The sequence below is a fragment of the Typopeltis vanoorti genome, unplaced genomic scaffold, assembly GCF_054136105.1.
Source record: "Typopeltis vanoorti isolate ZY-2024b unplaced genomic scaffold, IOZ_Tvanoo_1.0 HiC_scaffold_24, whole genome shotgun sequence".
NCBI classification, from domain to species: domain Eukaryota; kingdom Metazoa; phylum Arthropoda; class Arachnida; order Uropygi; family Thelyphonidae; genus Typopeltis; species Typopeltis vanoorti.
Genome location: NW_028328064.1, coordinates 1,908,258 through 1,927,713, shown reverse-complemented (window position 1 = coordinate 1,927,713; position 19,456 = coordinate 1,908,258). Strand labels below are relative to the sequence as shown.

Below are 19,456 nucleotides of genomic sequence, written 5' to 3'. Positions count from 1 at the left end.
AGCATAGCAACTTTGGCTCATGTTACTCAATGTTGTTATCGTACATGTCAGAAGACAAAATGAATAGTGAGAGTTACAGAGAATAGCTTGAAGAACAAAAGCTGGATAACAGCAGTAGAACTCCAATATAGGACTAACATTGGATTGAGGAAACTTTACTTTGTAGTAAAGAGAGGAGAGGAGTTAGTTGTTATTGGGTGCTGGGCAACCACTCACTACCATCAATCATGAGAAAGTTGCCTGCTACGCTAAAAACTAAGACTTGGTATGGCTACTTTAGGAGGAACACCACATCATACCAAAATTTACTGCTGCAACTGTATCTTTTAAAGTTGTCTGGTGTCATCAGAGTTATATGGACTTACTAAGCTTTGGACTCTCTCAAGACTGATCTCAAGATATTCTCTTTGCATGCCTTGCAGGGTACACTGGCAGCATGGAGGACTTACCAGAGAATCACTTCTGACTGCAGGTCTGGAGTTGAATAGCATAGGATATTGTTGGGATCAAGGCCTCTTCTGGTCCTCTATGTGGGACTATAGTATGCAGCACTGTTTCAGTGTAAAGTTAGAAAATAAAATCTTCAATAAACAGGCTAGTAGTCTCCCACCACTTATGTGGGACCACCATCATTCATTTCCATCTAAGGACAATAACAAACATCCATTTGTTATTGTCGATTGGGATTGACTATCTGATATATATATCTGAGAATTGTGTAAGTGGTATCAAGGAAGCGGACAGTTACAAGTGGGTCTACAGGGCTCAGTACTGGGACCTGTATTGTTTAACCTTTATATCAATGATATTGTCAATGGATTGTAGTGGGATATTCAGTTGTTTGTAGATGACGTGAAGTTGGGAAGGGATCAGTTGATTCAACTAAATGTAAAGTCTTGAAGTTTGGGATACATCAATGAGAGGCTACATACTCTGTTGGTAGAATTGTACTGGAGGAAGTGGGAGAGGCAAGGTATCTTGCCTCTGTGATGACTGATAGAAACCTTAAGTTCAAGGGACATATTGCAAAGGTGGTGAAAGTAACCCAGAGGATTGCTACAATACTCAGGAGGACACTAACCAGCAGAATAGAAGAGTGGTGATTCTATTGTATAAATCCATGATCACACCACCCATGGACTACTGGATTCAGATTTGGTCCCCAAATTTTAAAGGGAATAAATTAATCTTGAAAAGAGTAAAGAGGCATAACAAAAATAATATCGAGAGTGTATGATGTTAGTTATGAGGACAGACTGAGGGAATGTGAACTCCAAAATCTGGTAGATAAATTCTACCAAATAATTCTAAACCAAGGTTCCCCAACTGAAGGGCTGCATGTGGTCCTTAGTCTGCCAGAAAGTTTAGCTCTTTTTAAATTTTTATATACATCTGTCACGAACCTTGAGACTAAACTTTCTGATAATTGGCAACCTCAAATATCATATTGAATGTATGTATATCTTCTAATAAATAGATATATTAATTTCATAAGCTTAATTTAATCTTTTGATTAGGAAAGATATTTTGTTATTTTCTGTTTTGCATATCTATTGACCATCGTAATCTTTCAATGGATGCAATATATTCATTTTACCTAAATTTTACTGTTTACCAGTTCATTTTCAAGTTGTTAAAGTACTGGAAAAGTTAGTGAAAGGTAAAATACAACAGTGGGTGGATAGGAATGTGATACTCTATACTAGGCAGCATTGCTTTGAAAAGGGTAGCTAACTTATTCTTAGTATTCTTATTCACATTTTACAGTAAAGTGACAGCAGAATTGGATAAAGGTAATAGCTATACCATGATACTGCTCGACTCTGCCAAGGCATTTGACAGAATACCACATGGAAAAGTATTAAAAACTGGAGCAAATGGGAATGGATATGAGGCTAGTAGCATGGATGGGGATGGTGGCTGATGAACAGACACCAGAGAGTAGTATATGGTTTAGTGGAATCTAGGAGCATGATGGTAACTAATGGAGTACCTCAGGTACAATAGTAGTAATAGTAATAGTACTGATGAATAAAAGTATAGACTCATCACAGGAATGAGTGTAGACCAACATGTAGAGTAAGATTTTAAACTTAACTATGTAACTTTTACTGCAGTTTAAATTCACACCATAGAGACTAAAGATTGACTAAAATTTGTAGTCACTATTGTCCAATAAAATCACTGATGGAAATACTTCCATCACTTTGCATTTCCCTTTCCTTTCTCCTCGCAACTGTTGCAAATATTTTCTTGACCTATTCCCTCATGCAATATTCTCTTCTGCATTGTATTCTTAAGTAAACTTTTATTTTCATACCTGCAAACTACTCTCTGAAATCACAGAGGAACGAAATTGGGAGGTAAATAAAGGCATTACCTTCGAAAATTTGCTCCTGCATTTTTACCAATTTTCATTTCTCTGTATATATGCAGGAGTGCATATCTAGGCATTGTAATCCAAATGTTAGCATACTAATGCCTTACAGAATGTTAGATAAATTTTTAGTCTCTAATAATCTTCATTCCTATAATACTTTGACATTCTAACCACTAGTATCTTTTGGATTCTTCACAGTGACCACTGCATCATCTTTTCCTCCAGAAACAAACAAATGCAAGTCTAGTAGGCTTTAAGATCACATTACTCATACTTTATTTCTCTGTAGCCACCTATAGGGTCTTAGGTGGCTACAGAGTGTGTTATGTGTGTGTGAGAAAGAGAGAGAGAGAGAGAGAGAGAGATTACTAATTGGCTGGTATAGAACAGACAGGAATTCACTGACACAAAGTATAGACACTTAATGTTGCAAGGAGTACAAAAGCTCACATTTAAGTATTTTGAGATTTCGTCTGGTTTGGCAAATGAAATTCTACTTGGGTGAAAGTTATATCAACAGGAAATATATTTCTTTTATTTAAAAGAAAAGTTTAGTAACTTACTGACTTCTTTTCAATAAGTTGGATAGTCATCTCTATATATCTCTCTGTAGTGTTTTTCAGCAAACCTGCTATCATAATTGAACACCACCTGAAACATTAGAATTAAAGATGATTCAGATTTTGTTTAGAAGATTAAAATTATATTTACATCGCATAATAATATATATGTGTGTACACACACACACACACACATAGATAGATAGATAGATATATATACACACTTTTTTTTTTTTTTTGGCTGTAACTCCATTCTACATTGGTGCATGAAATGTAAACATACTGAAAGATTTAAGGTTTCAAACAAAACTTTTTTTAATTTTATAATTATTATTACTATTATTATGTAGGCCTCAAAGGTATCAAAAGACTCATTGAGGGAGGTCCTTCCTAGGAAAATACTAAGTCTATCAACTCATCATTTTATGTGATAAGTCTAACGACTCATCATATAAAAGAAACATATTTCCTAGGAAACAAAAAGTCAATCATACAACTCCTTAAACTTATTGACCATTCTCGCTCTCACCCCCTCTAGCAGGCAATGCATTCCATGGATCAACCACCCTCCATGCAAAGAAACCACTCCTCACCCTTTTGCTCACAGTTTCCTCTTAAAACTTCCAGGGATGGCCCCCTTGTCATCACTCCTTCCCGCTGTTCTTTTGCTTGGTTGAACAGCATGAAGGAGTAATGTAACCACCTCTCAACAGTTTAAAAGTCTCAATCATATCACCTCTCCTTCTTCTACCACGAAACTCTGCAGTTCACATTCTGTCAGCCAATCCTCATAACTAATATTGTGCAGTCCTGAAATCATCTTTGTTATCTGCATTTGTACCTTTTCCATAGTTCATTTATCCCCTTCAAATCCTGGAGACAAAATCTGAGAACAATAGTACAAGTATGCTCTGATCAGATTCTTATACAATGGAATGATAACTCTTTTATCTCTGCAGGTCAGTGTCATTCTCATTATTGCAGCAATAATCTGTGTTACCTTCACCACCTTTGCAATATGTCCCCCCTGAATTTCAGGTTTCTATCAATCATCAACCCCATATCTCTTGTATCCCCTACTTCCTCCAGTATAGCTCTTCCAATGGAGTATACAGCGTCCCATCAGTGTGTCCCAAACTTAAGACCTTACATTTTGCTGCAATAAACCGACACCCCATTCATTCATTTGCCCATTTGTCTAGCTTATTCAAATCCTCTTGCAGGGCTACCACATCTGCACTATTACTAATAACCCATCCCAGCTTCACATCATCTGCAAACAACTGAATATCCCTCTGCAATCCACTGACAATGTCATTGATATACAGGTTAAATATAGGTCCCAGTACTGAGCTCTGTGGGACCCCCCACTCGTAACCCTCTGTCTCCTTGAATCTGCCCTGCCATACACAACTCTCTGATACCAATCGGTCAACCATTCCTGAATCCAGTTGACTAACCTGACATTTAAACCCATGTGCTGCAACTTAAATATCAGCTTATCATGTGGCACCCTGTCAAATGCCTTTGCTAAATCCAAGAAAATAACTGTATATTCCTTTACCTCATCTACTGCTCTTGTAACTTTATTATAAAAGGCTAGCATATTGCTAAAACAAGAGCACCCTTTCACAAATCTATGTTGACTCTCACAGACAACATTACCCTCATCTGCCCAATCCTGTATTCGGCCCCTAACTAATTTCATCAAGATCTTAACAACTACTGATGACACACAAACTAGCCTATAATTAGACACTTCCAATCTGCTACCGCCCTTATGCAATGGCACATCTTACCTTCCTTCCATTTCCTTGGCACCTTTCCTATAGCCAGACTTTCATTGAAAAGCCAGGTCAAAGGAACTGTCATTTCTTTAGCACATTCTCTCAAAACTCGTGGTGAAATACCATTCAGTCCCACAGCTTTACTGACATCCAGAGTACTCATTATTTGGAACACGCTCTCCTCCTGCATCTCTAAACCTGGAACCTGCCCTATCCCTCTAGTATTAAAATTTACTCCTCCAGGATGAAATAAAGTGTTCATTGAACAACTCCACTATGTCCTCTGCATCAGTCACTCTATTCCCATTTTTATCCCAAAATCATTTCTCCTCCTACTGGCTACATAGCTAAAAAATTCCCTAAGATTTTCTTTGGATCTTAGGAACAATCTCTTCTCATATTCTAGTTTTGCCTTCCTTACCATACTAGTCACTCTCCTGGCCTGAGTCTTATATTCTTCATGCATCTGCTCTTCACCTGTCTCCTTATATCTCTTCCATAGCCTCTCACTTTACTCCAAATTTACACCAAATGAAATATCAATTCATTGATTTCCTCTCATTGCCTGCATTTTATTTTGTGCATATAAGCACTCCCCCTTCCCTCACCTGCCACATATCCAACTCCTGGGTAGCATACATGCTGTAAATACTGCATGCCACAAAGTCCTTTATTACGTTACGTATAATAGAGTTCTTAAATGGGGGAGTGAATTGGTGACATGCCATTTGTGATTGCAGCTGCATCCGCCATCATTCCTTACTGCCAAGTAACTACTAAACTAATCGCTAAAAATATATATAAACACTATCATATATATATATATAAACGCTAAATACATACATATATATAAATATAAAAGCCATATTCAACTATACTAGATAGCGTAAACTTATCTTCTCTTCCACCGCAAATGCTGCCGACTGTGACCTCGCCTTCTCAGTAACCCATTTTATGTGATGCTCATCCCATAAAAGATATTTAAGTGAGGAGAGTGTTTAAAGTTTGGAGGGCATGGGGAAAAATAATGAAAACATTGTCAACATATCTATGCCGAGCTGTAGGTTTTAAAGTAAAGGAATTTCAAGCACATTGAAAAAATTACCACCCAATATTATGGCTCTCTTTGACTGTGTACTATGTTTTGGTTACTTTGTGTGGCAAAATAATTTTTACCTACAAAAAAAGAAAGAACAGCCATGGACTCATCACTATCTCCCCCAAACACACATCCACCATTGCTAACTTTTATATGGAAGCACTTGTGGGCAATGTACTCTAGATTCCTTTAATTTGAAACCTATAGTTTGGCTTAGATATGTTTAACAATGTTTTTGTTATTAGCCAAATGATCAACAAACTTTAAAAGCTTTCCTCAGCCACCCAAACAAACAACATGAATTCATATAATTTACCACTGAAATTGAAAATCAAAATTCACTTCCTTTCCTGGATACATTTGCCACACATCTTCCCTCAGGCAGTCTATCTTTTGATATCTGCCACAAACCCTCTACAAAAGAGGTGTGGTTATTAAATAATGAGACTGGTTGCAAAAATGTGGTTTATTATTAAAATTGTACAACTTAATTGTTATCCCCTTCAACATCCTCCCCTCCTCTATCTATACACCATTGCATACGAATTGTCCATTGTTGGAAGCAGTGCTGTAAGTCATCAGGTGTTATCTGCTTCAGTAGCACTGCTGTTTTTCTATTTTACCTCATCCACTGATTGAAAATGGGTGCCCTTCAATGCAGATTTCAACTTTAAAAATGTAAAAGTCGCATGGAGCTAAGTCCAGCAAGTAAGGTGGATGGTCCAACATTGAGATCTTCTTATCAGCCAGATACTGCTTTACAGACAGTGCACTGTTGGCTAGAGCATTGTCCTGATGGAAAATCCAAGCTTTCTTCCACAGATCAGGTCTCTTCTTCCTCACTCATTCTCTCAGCTTGGCTAGAACCTCAAGGTAATAATGTTGGTTAACTGTCTGACCCTCTAGTACTATCCATTCAACCATTACCACACCACTGATATATATAAAAAAAAAAACTGTCAGCATTGCCTTCAGTTTTGACTTGCTCATTCTTGCTTTTTTTCATTCTTGGTGACGTGGGAGTTTTCCAGTATATCGATTGTCTCTTTGTTTCTGGATCATACTGGAAAATCCACATCTCATCACATGTGATGATCTTCTTCTGTAAGTCCAGCCCCACTGTCAGCCATTCCATGATGTCAGTGCAAATTTGTTTCCGGACATCTTTCTACTCCTGACACAAGTTTTTGGGAACCATTTTGGTGCAGACTTTGTTCATGTTCAATTGCTCATGCAAAATTTGTCATACAGTCTCCTTATCAATGTATACCATGTCTGCTATTGTTTGAATGCTTAATCGACAATCGGTGTGAACAATTTCATTAATTTTTGCAGCATTTTGTTCGGTTGCTGCTATGACAGAGTGATCCGGTCATTCGTCATCTTCAACGTTTTCTCGACCTTCAGAAAAGCACTTGTGCCATTCAAACATTCATGCACGTGGCATTACATTATCACTGTACACCTCCTGCAACAGTTTTAAACACGTGGTCAGTGATTTCTTCAATTTCACAAGGAATTTGAGATTAATGCACTGCATGAGTTTAACGTTAAACATTATTTCGGCAAAGCGACTTCACGTGTTTCTTTTATAACTGCCTACAGACTAATTACGTGAGGCAGCGAACAATTATTATCTCAACTGCTTCTAGAACCTTCAAGGTCATTCACGGCGTAAGCACATCCCACTGCTATGAGTACACGTTTCACAGCGCCCCTTGTCTCATTATTTAATAGCTGCACCTCGTACTGACCAATACATACAAACTAACTCTTACCACCACCACCACCCTTCATAAAAAAACTTGCAGTCATAAATACCCTCAACAATTTTTGTCTAATTAACAAGCACTTAAGAAAGAATTACAAATTATCAACAACACATTTATAAACAATGGCTATACTAAAAATAACATGAATAAAATTCTTCACAAAATTTATTCTTCTTCTTCAAAGATTAAGCATTTGCCTGTTCCGGCTTCACTGGCATATATCTATCCTGATTTATTTCAATCTCGTCTATTAATTTATTACCTAACTGTAACTGTATTTTTGTATCTTTATATAAACTTTGTATACCTTGTACCAAATGTAATGGATATCCTTGTTTTTTCATTATATTCCATAATTTTTCTCTGTGTATTTTATGAAAAGCTTTCTCAAAATCTATAAAGGCCATATGCGTCACTAAATTAAATTCTCATCTCTTTTCAATAATTTGTTTTAGCACATAAATATTGTCTATACATGATCTTCCATGTTGGAAACCATTTTGTTCTTCTGAGAGTAGATTGTTTTGCAATATTTCTAAGTCTTTTATTCGGGATTTTATTGTAAATTTTGTAACCTCTATTTAATAAACTTATTTCTCTGTAATTTCCACAATCATCTTTGTCTCCTTTCTTAATAGATATAACCTTAGATTTAATCAATCTGATGGAATCTCACATTTCTTCCAACAGTTATTTATTAATTTTAAGAATCTGTGATGTAAATATTCTCTCTGTCATTCTCCAAAGCTCTGCATTTATGCCATCTAATCCAGTTGATTTTCTAATTTTTGATACCTTTATTGCTTCTTTTAGTTCTTCCAATTTTATTGGTTCTATATCAGTGCTGATTTCTTCATTATTATTTTCTGTTATTAAATTTGGGTCATACCATAAATTCTTACAATGTTTCTCTTGTATTATGTTGATTTGTGCTGTATCTCTTTCTTCATTGTTTAATTTCCTTAATATTTTGTAGGGTATGTCTTGTCTTCCATGTATGTCCTCTTCTCTTCTATTTTTATTAATAAATCTGTAACAAGTAACTTGGTGAGCTTTCTGTACTATGGTTTAAGCTATATTTCTTTTGTTTTTGTATATTTCTTCAGTTTTCTTTTTATGTTTTGAAGAGTGATTTGTATGTCATTTGTTTTTCTTTTATTGCATTTTTCTATATCTGTGATCCAGATTTTTAATGTTTTTCTTTTTAATATGCTCAGTGCTGTATATAGGGCTATATGGATAGGGCTAGAAGAGGAGAGAATGGAAACAGTAGGAGAGAGAAGTATGGGAATGCTAGAAGAGAGAATAGTAGTAGAGGAGAGGGAATGAGAGAGACCTATGGAAATGAAAGAAGACGAGAGAATGGAAACAATAGGAGAGAGGGAATGATAAGAGGTATAATGTATGGTGACTCAATGATCCGTGGTGTTCAAGATAGGATGCGTGAGGAGTGTTTGCCAGGCGGAACAATAGAAACGGTGGCTATGGCAATTAAGAGAGGTGAAAGGGTGGATGAGATGATTGTGATGGTAGGAACGAATGACTTGAGTGGTAATGTAAGTCGGGCAGTGAGAGATATGAGATTTTTGCTTGAGGCTGTACAGAAGAAGACAGAAAGAGGAAAAATAGTGTGCATGTTGCCTAGGTATGATAATGATGAGCTGAGCAGAAGAGCGGTGATATTGAATGGCATAATAGTGAGAATGTGTGATGAGAGGACTGGTATGCGAGAGACCGTTTACATTTGAATGAGGAAAGACGTAGGCATCTGGAGAGATTGCTGTTCTGAACGAGTCAGTGTGTCCCAGGGAGGATGATAGCAGAGGTGGCCTCTTGTGGGAATGGATACTTGGGAGATGGGAGACGATGTCAGGTAACACTGAGCCCAGTGGAGTCTAGAAGGGATAATGCTGGGTATAGAAACAATGGCATTTATATGCTTTATACTAATGCCAGGAGTATCCGGAATAAGGGAGAGGAATTGGTGGCGCAGATAGCATCAGCCTGGCCAAAATTATTGGGATCACTGAGACGTGGTTGACAGAAGGGGATATAACAGCAGGAATAGAAGTTGCTGGGTATAGCATTTTTTGTCAGGATAGGAAGGGAAAGCATGGTGGTGGGGTACTGCTTATGATAAGTGATGACCTATGTCCTCTAAGAGTGCAGGCTTTGGAAGGAAGTGAGACAAATGATTTTGAGAGCATATGGTGTGAGGTAGAGGTTGGCAAGACATGATATTTAGTGGGTTGTTGCTACAGCCCCAGAAGCTGGGTTGTTGCTACAGCCCCAGAACCACAGAGGATGGGGACCAGGAGATGTTCAGACAGCTAAGTTTAGCAAGTGCAAGAATGATTGTTATGGGAGATTTTAACTACAGTAGTATAAATTGGAGAGAGGAAGATGCATGTAGCAATAGGGGAATGGAATTTCTAGAATTCTTCAGGGACAAATGTCTTAGGCAACATGTAACAGAGTAGATCTTGAAGAAAGTAGTGAGGGACCATAAAGAGCATTGTGCAGATGAGGGTAATGTTATCTATGAGAGTCAACATGGATTTGTGAAGGGGCGCTCTGCTAGCCTTTTATAATAAAGTTACAAGAACATTAGATAAGGGAAAGGCATATACTGCAATTTTCTTAGACTTAGCGAAGGCATTTGACAGGGTGCCACATGATAAGCTGATATTTAAGTTGCAGCACATGGGTCTGGATGTCAGATTGGTCAACTGGATTCAGGATTTGCTGTCTGATAGGTATCAGAGAGTTGTGTTTGGTGGAGCAGTTTCAAGAGGGTTACAAGTGGGGTCCCACAGGGCTCAGTACTAGGACCTATATTGTTTAACCTTTATATCAATGACATTGCTAGTGGATTGCAAGAGGATATTCAGTTGTTTGCGGATGATGTGAAGCTGGGAAGGATTATTAGTAATAGCGCAGATGTGGTAGCCCTGCAAGAGGATTTAAATAAGCTAGATAGATGGGCAAATGAATGGGGGTGTCAGTTTAATGCAGCAAAATGTAAGGTCTTGAGGTTTGGGAAACATCGATGGGATGCTGCATACTCTATGGGAGGATTGCTGCAATTATAAGAAGGACACTGACCTGCAGAGATAAGAGGGTTATCATTCTGTTGTATAAGTCTCTGATCAGACCACACTTGGACTATTGTTCTCAGATTTGGTCCCCAAGATTTGAAGGGGATAAATTAACTGTGGGAAGGATACAAAGACGGATGACAAAGATGGTTTCAGGACTGTACAAGGATAGTTATGAGGATCAGCTGAGGGAATGTGGACTGCAGAATTTGGTGGATAGAAGAAGGAGAGGTGATATGATTGAGACTTTTAAACTGTTGAGAGGTGGTTACAGGGTTGACACTGGAGAGTTCTTTCGCTTGGTTGAACAGCGGGAAGGAGTGATGACAAGAGGCCATCCCCGGAAGTTACAAAAGGAAACTGTGAGCAAGAGGGTAAGTTGTGGTTTCTTTGCGTGGAGGGTGGTTGAACCATGGAATGCATTACCTGATGGAGTGGTGGGAGCGAGAACGGTCAATGAATTTAAGGAGTGGTATGATAGACTTTGTGTTTCTTGGGGAACCTCCCCTCGATGAGTCTTGACAGACTTTATGTTCTTAGGAAGGACCTCCCACGATGAGTCTTTTGACTCCATGGAGGCCTGAATAATAATAATAATAAAAATAAAAAATAATAATAATAATATTTTCTTTTTCTTTCCAAGTACTTCAGAGGCTGCTTTATGAATTATCTTTATTAAAGTTTTCTATTCTTCTTCTATATCTTCACTGATTTGGGCTTCTTTTAGATAATCTGTTAATCACGATGGATATAGTATACTTGTATACTTTGTATACTTGTTTTATTTCTTGTTTTTCCTTATTTACTTCCTTTCTCCATTTTGCTAGTATTTCTATTTTAGAGAATACTAAATAATGATCGAAAAAAATTTCACTGTAAACATGTACATCTCACTAGATCCACATGTGAGATGTACATGTTTACAGTGAAATTTTTTTCGAAAATGGAAAGAACTTCGCTAAAAATGGAAAGAACATAGATTACAGTAAAACATACTATTCCATACATTAAAGGGTTACCAGATAAAATAAACAGAATTCTACACCATTACAATCTTAAGGCTACATGTTTAAATGTAACCTTAAAGTTATAATGATATAGCATAGCATTCTTATAAAATTAAAAAAAAAAACATATTCAACTTGTCCAAGGATACCCCCCCCACACACACACACACAGCTCACTCTGATGTATACTGAAACTAGTACACCTTTAACTTAACTTATACTGGTGAAACTGGAAGCACAATTCTAATCTGTGAATTAGGATTAAAGTAAAAAGCAGCCAAATTTGCTAAATTGGGCCCCTCGGATCATACTCTTAACACAGCACAACAAACTAATTGGAAAGTTACCTGTTTTTAACGTCATTCAAAAACCAGGCATGAAAGTATATTTAAAGAAGCCTGTAAAATCTGATCAACCATCCTAATCTAAACAATAATAGTGGCCTAAAAATCTCAAGAATATGGGTTTCCTATGTGGCATTGTCTGCCTCCCACAATGAATCTTTTGACTCCACGGAAGTCTGGTGTTAATAATAATAATAATTACTATTACTATTACTTGACACCTCTGAGGGACTCATCAAGGGAGGGAATTTATTCTACAACTTCTGGTATCAACCAACTACAGTGAACCACATCATCTACACCATCACTACTATTTTCACAGACAATCACAAACATCCATGCCCACAGCGGGATTTGAATCTGCAGCCTTTTGGCTGGAGAGCAGATACGCTAACCACTTGGCAACCAGGCTGGCTAATAATAACAACAATAATAATATTGATGGCACATATTCAGCCCACATAACTTCTGCTTCATGTTCTCCAGAAAACCTATTTTAAGCAATAATTTCAACTTGTTTATTTTTAGATTGTCTCTATAAAGAAATTTTTTTTTTACACTCTGAGTGTTTAGTATTTATACAAGGGTTCAATTCTGACTGGTGCAATGACTTTTAACTGTTTCTTTTAGAATCTGGGAAATCACTGACTCAAGACCAAATACAAAAAAATATGCACATTTAATAAAACTAAAATACATTAAAATAAAATTACATAAATAACTACAACATACTGGATACAAGGCCTTCTAAATTAAATCTACACTTTAGAGATTTTCTTATCCAAAAATGTTAAAATTACCTGTTCTCTGACTCATTCTGTTATTGAATTTTGACATATACTTAATTACGACTACCAGAATAAACACCTAGTTTTCACAACAACAACAACAAACATGTTCATCAGAGTCAGTTTCTTTGTTATGGCCTTTTTGAAAATATAAAAATTTTCCTTTTTTCCATGGGATCCTTTTTTTTATCTCTCTTATGCAGTACACAATATTATTCCTCCTGTTGCACTGATGTATAAATATTCTTACCGCTTGCAGTTGTATTTGAAGCACAATTTACTGCACCAGAGAAAAAAAGTTTCTTCTAGTACTTCATAAATAGCATATCTAAGTTGAGCAAATTCCGCCTCCTTTTCCAGTAGAAATAACAAATAGATCCAGCATCCTTAAGACAGATGAAACTTTCCAATCAGCGTTTCCTCGAACATTCAATTAGAATATCGACTGCAATATTGTCTGTTATTTACTAAATATTTGTTGATAGTCTCAACTGCTCCAGTTTAAAGACTCACAGTTTTATGATTCCTTTTCGGAATCTTCTATTAATATTCTTCCAACTGTCACGTAAAACTTTCTAAGAGCAAAATTTCTCCAGACTGCCTTCTTAAACTTCCATTAGCTCTCTCTTGTGTTTTCTCGTTACTTCAATACTGAACACTCTATCTGTCTTCCTTTTTCTCGTAGATAAACTTATACATTGGTTACACATGACTTTAAATTTTTCAGGAAATGACAACGTATACTAAAATATTAATTAAAAAACTGTAATCAGTACCTTCCAGTATTTTGGCAATGTCACATTGCCATCTTCTGGGAACAAAACTATGATATGTGCATGCAGGCACTAACAACGAGGAAATGAGGCTGAAGTAAGCAACTGGCGTAGGCCCTAGAGTCCTAAAGATGCCCCCTTAGCAGGCTAAGTTGAGTTGCCTTGGCTGTTGGTCTGATGTTCTAAGGATGCAAGTTACCTTAGAACATCAGCCCAACAGCCAAGTGTGGTTTGCAACAGGTAGTCAGGTCATATTTTTTTAGGATTTTTGTGAGCTTTTCGGATGTGCCTCAGATATAAGGAATCGTGATAGATTTAGTGTAATCTCCATTAAGAAGGGATGGAGGGGGGGGTTGTGGTTAACTGGTTTTAATATTTTCTGGATTTTTTGGGGGTTGTAGCCATTGGCTAAGAAGGTGTTAAGGATATGGTTAAGTTCAGTAGTTAGGGCCTTGTTGAACAGATTAATTTAGCTCTGTTATATAGTGTTTTTATAATCCCAAATTGTTGTGTGTGTGTGGGGTGGGGTGATTGCTGGTGAATGTATCTACCTGAATGGGTTGGTTTCTGTAAATAGAGAAAACCAGGGATCCATTAGGTTGGCATATAATCAGTGTCAAGAAAGGGGAGACTGTTGTTGTTTTCTTTTTCCAAAGTGAACTGGATTCTGGGGTGTTGATTGTTTAAGTGTATTAGGAAATTGTGGAGTATGTCTAAGCCAAGTGGCCAAATAGAGAACACATCATCCATGTGTTCTCTATTTGGCACCTTCAAAGGCGACTGACTAAGGTAGTTTCTAACCTCTGGAATATAGGATCAATGCTGGAGAAGTTCTACAGAAAATAGTGAGAGATTGGAGGAGAACCAGAGGTCATCCCTGGAAACTGCATAAAGAGGGTGTGAGTAGGGGAGTGAGAAGCAGGTTTTTTTCGTGCAGAGTTATAAATGATTGGAATGCCTTGCCTGAGAATGTGGTGTCTGCAAGGAGTTTGAATGTGTTTAAGACATGGTATGATGAGCTGTGTATGTGATAAAAGTACCTCCCAGATGAGTCTTCGACTCCATGAGGTCTTGGGGTAATAACAATAACAATAATAATAATGTAGTGTAGCCAGAAAGTGGGTTTTTGTGGGGCTGAGTATAAGGCTTTTTCTTCAAAAGTATCCATAAAGAAGTTTGCTAGGGGTGGTGAGAGTGGAGAACCCATGGCTGTCCCCTCTATCTGTTTGTAGAATTTTCCTTGCCAAACGAAATAGCCTGAGTTCATGGTGAACTGAAATAGGGCTGAGATATCGGGAGGAAATTTGGCTTGGATGAGATCTAAGGTATCTTTGAGTGGGACATTTGTGAATAAGGAGGAGACATCAAAACTGACCATTATGTCAGTGTGTTGGAGTGAGAGGTTCTCTATATACTGGCTTTAAAGTGGGCTGAGTTTTTAATGTGTGATGGTGTGTTGCCAGCATAATGTGTGAGCACTTTGGCTAAATGTTTGGCTAATTTGTATGTGGGGGAATCGGTATAATGGCACATTCTGCTTATGGATGTTTTGGTAGTCCATATATTCAGGGGGGAGGGATCTAGAGTTGAAAGGTTTTAGGCTGCTAGTCACTTTCACTTCCTCAGGCCAAGAAGTAACTTTCTAAAGGAGCCTTCATTTTGGAGTGTTCTGATTTGGGTGGGATTATATTCAACACGAAAGTAAGTAGAACGATCTAACAGTAAAGTTGAAAGCTTACCTGTGTAGTCAGTTTTGTTGAGAACCACAGTGGCATTTCCCTTATCTGCTTTGGTAATTACTATTTGCTGTTGTTCTTCATTTCTTGTAGAGCTTTTTGTTCTTCTTTAGATAGGTTGGTTTTGGGTGGTTTAACTTTGGTAAGAACTCTGGTTATATCCAGTCTGATATTGTTAGCAATATGGATGGGCAGGTTGTGGCTTTCGAAATCTCAACAAATTTGAGTGCATGAGACTGCCCCAAATTTAGGAAGTTTGCATCCTTAGAACATCAGCCAAACAGCCAAGACAACCCAACTTAGCCAGCTAAGGGGACTCTAGGACCAATGCCAGTTGCCTTCTTCCTCATTTGCTCGTTGTTAGTGCCTGCATGCACATATCATAGCTCTATCTGTCAGCTGTCAATCATGCATCAAACTCCTCGGTGAGCATACACACTCCATGTAAGTGGCAAACAAAAAGTTACATATAATGGCTGACACATTGTCTCCATTAGTGCAAACAGGATGTCTTCACAAACCACAACAAATATCTCAACACTTCACAATTTTAAATTACAATAAAAATAAAATGCAAATTATTACAAATTATCAGATTCTAGTAAGTACATTAATTTCAAATGGTTTTACAATTCATTTTGACAATAATAATATCAACAATGGGCATATTGCAAGTGCTGATGTATGTGTTATGAAACCAAAACTAATTATTATTATTATTACATGACACCTCTACCGAGTCTAAAGACTCATCGAGGGAGGGCACCTACTCTACAACTATCTGTCTCCACCACTCAATTCCACCAACTTCAACTAACCACAACTACACCAACACCATCTACTGCAGACCACCACCACTAGTATTTCCACAAACACTCACAAACATCCATTCCCATGGCAAGATTCGAACCCGCAGCCTCTTGGCTGGAGAGCGGATATGCTAACCACTCGGCCAACAAGGCCAGCAATAATATACTAACACAAACAATTTGTAAAACTATTCATAATTTTAAATTATGATTATTTTTACAAGCTCTTATTTCATATGTCAGCCATCATTAATTCTGTTTTTTCTATTTGCTCAGTGAATATATTGCCTAACTTTTAACAGATAACAAGAATCTAGCTTTGATGTAATAAGTATTTTTTCCACCATAGGTCAGGCCAGTAGTGTTAACGGTTGACCAAATTAGTTGTGAATTTAATATATTATGTGTATTGTAAATCAGCTTTTTTCTTTGTGTATATGTCTATACTCCAGATGAATACCTTGATATGAAAGTTGAAACATCAGTTGATTATTCTGGTTTATATCAAATTGAAGTAATTACTATACTATGGCAGTAGTCTCCATTTTATCTTAGAACGACGTCTTAGGTTTGAAATATGGAAAGCAAGAATGGAATGTATAGTTGGTGAGAGATTTTAAAAGAAGTAAGAGAAGAATATTATTATTATCCCAAGATACCCCATGGAGTCAGAAACTCATTGCAGGAGGTCCTTTTATCATACATGTCATGCACACAGCTCATCATACCATGCTTTAAATAGATTCAAATTCTCTGCAGATACCACAACTCTTCAGAAATGCATCCCAATCATTCACAACTCTCCACACAAAAAAGCTACTTGTCCCCTTGCTCACACACACACACACACTCCTTATATAGCTTGCAAAGAAGACATATTATTCTCTTCTCTTCTCCCACCATTTTATGAAAAGCCTCTTCAACATTAACCTTATAACAACTCCTTACCAAGTTATACATCTCTATCATATCATCCCTCTTCCTTCCACAACAAACTGATACCCATTATTATTTGGTCATACTGACAGCCTATTTAAATCATCCTGCCATTTAAAAAAAAAAAAAAAAAAAAGTTGATTATCATAAAAGAAAATACGCTGGGTTTTATTTGGTTGTAAAATATATAATGAAAACTGACTAGTTTTGCAACTAATATTTGTGTCTTCTGGGTTAGAATTACAAAAAATAAAAAATAAATAAAAAAAAATACAATAAAGACAAACATGGAATATATAACATTACTAAAAAAAATAATCCATGTAGGAACCATTACAATATAAGCTGAAATGAAACCACATTATTCTCTCACGGAATGTGGGTGCTGCATTAGTTAACTGTTAAAAATACCAAGCAATTTTAAAACCTGGTTTTACTCCATTTCCCAAGTAAGCAAACAGACAAACAAGTCAAGTTTGCGCCTGCATCACTTGCAGGTGCAAACTTGACTTGTTTGTCTGTTTGCTTACTTGGGAAATGGAGTAAAACCAGGTTTAAAATTGCTTGATATTTTTAACATTTATTATACCCAAGGTAAAATACCTTCTGCATTAGTTAACTATTGTTCAGTATTGTGTTTAGATAGTTGGCTGAAAAGTTGAAGTCTGACATGAGGAAAGATCTGGTAAGTGATTTCTAAATATCACACAGGACTAATCATGCCTATTAAGTGTGCCTTGTGAAGGTATGACCATAGTAGATTCTTTTATGTTGCAAGAGCAGTGAAGCTTGCAACATAAAAGAATAAGATATGGAGCTCTTATTCCATTCAGCATTATGGTGTATGTGTGTGTGGGGGGGGGGAGAGATGAAAAGTTGTATTCTCTTTTACTGTTGCCATCTCCAATGTTTTGTCTGTTTTATTTCTAAACTTCTAGATGTCTGCCCTGTATGAGGGTTGTAAATAAAGTAGTGTAAAATAAAATGTAAAATAGTTTATCAAGTATATACAATTACATCCTTCAATGACATCTCCTGCCATGTTCTGCACCTGTTTCCAATTTCGTGGGATACTATCAGCAGAGCGTTGCCTGTTGGTATCAGTGATAGTGCGACCTACTGCCCAAAGAATCCCTTGCATGTTATTATTATTATTATTATTATTATTATTACCCCAAGACCTCATGGAGTCAAAGACTCATCTGGGAGGTCTTTTTTATCACACACACACACACACACACACACACACACACACACACACACACACACACACACACACACACACACACACAGCTCATCATACCATGCCTTGAACACATTCAAACACCTTGCAGACACCACACTCTCAGGAAAGGCATTCCAATCATTTACAACTCTGCACGAAAAAAACCTGCCTCTCACTTCCCTACTCACACCCTCTTTATACAGTTTCCAGGGATGACCTCTGGTTCCCCGATCTTCCACTATTTTCTGTAGAACTTATCCAGCATTGATCCTATAACAACTCCTTATAAACTTGTAGGTCTCTATCATATCTCCCCCTCTTCTTCCTGTCCACCAGACTCTGCAAATTACATCTTCTCAATCTTTCCTCATACTTGAGATTCCAGAGGTCAGAAACTACCTTGGTCAGTCGCCTTTGGACCCTTTCCAACATCTCTTCATCCTTCTGAAAACCAGGTGACCAAATCTGGGCACAATAGTCCATGTGTGGCCTAATCAAAGCCTTATAGAACAGAACAAGAATCTCCGTACTTCTATACGTCAATGTCCTCCGCATCATTCCCAAAAGCCTTTGTCTTGTCTTCACAATTTTGGCTATGTGTCCCCTAAATTTCAGATCCTTATCCACTATCACCCCCAGATCTCTTATTTCTTCCACCTCCAACAATATATCCTCACCAAGCATAAATTCTGCATCGCATCTTAGTTTTCCAAATTTTAAAACCTTACATTTTGCAACATTGAACTCACATCCCCATTTCCGTGCCCAGTCACTCAATTTATTCAGGTCTTCTTGTAAGACCACAACATCTTCACTGCTCTTTATAGTTCGTCCCAACTTTGCATCATCCGCAAACAACTGAATATCTCCATTCAAATCTTTGCCAACATCATTAATATACAAGTTAAACAGTAATGGCCCTAAAACAGACCCTTCAGGCAATCCACTAGTGACTTTCCTTTTCCTGGATATCGCACCCCATACACAACTTCTTGATACCTATCAGATAGCCAGTCTCCAATCCAATGCACTAATCTAATATCCAACCCCAACTGCTCTAGTTTGACTGTCAATTTATAATGAGGTACGGTACTCTATCAAAAGCCTTTGCAAAATCCAAGTATATTACTGTGTATCCTTCT

The 19,456-nt window shown here is 37.2% G+C and overlaps 1 protein-coding gene across 3 annotated transcripts in view; it reads right to left on the bottom strand.

The window, feature by feature from the left end:
• Nucleotides 1–19,456, bottom strand: part of LOC150092169 (uncharacterized) — a 300,320-nt gene that overhangs the window by 55,794 nt on the left and 225,070 nt on the right. For all 3 annotated transcript variants that reach the window (XM_090415233.1, XM_090415231.1, XM_090415232.1), the window contains exon 15: nt 2,944–3,031. In XM_090415233.1, the coding sequence (XP_090271359.1) occupies nt 2,944–3,031 (88 nt within the window). The remainder of the gene's footprint in view (nt 1–2,943; nt 3,032–19,456) is intronic.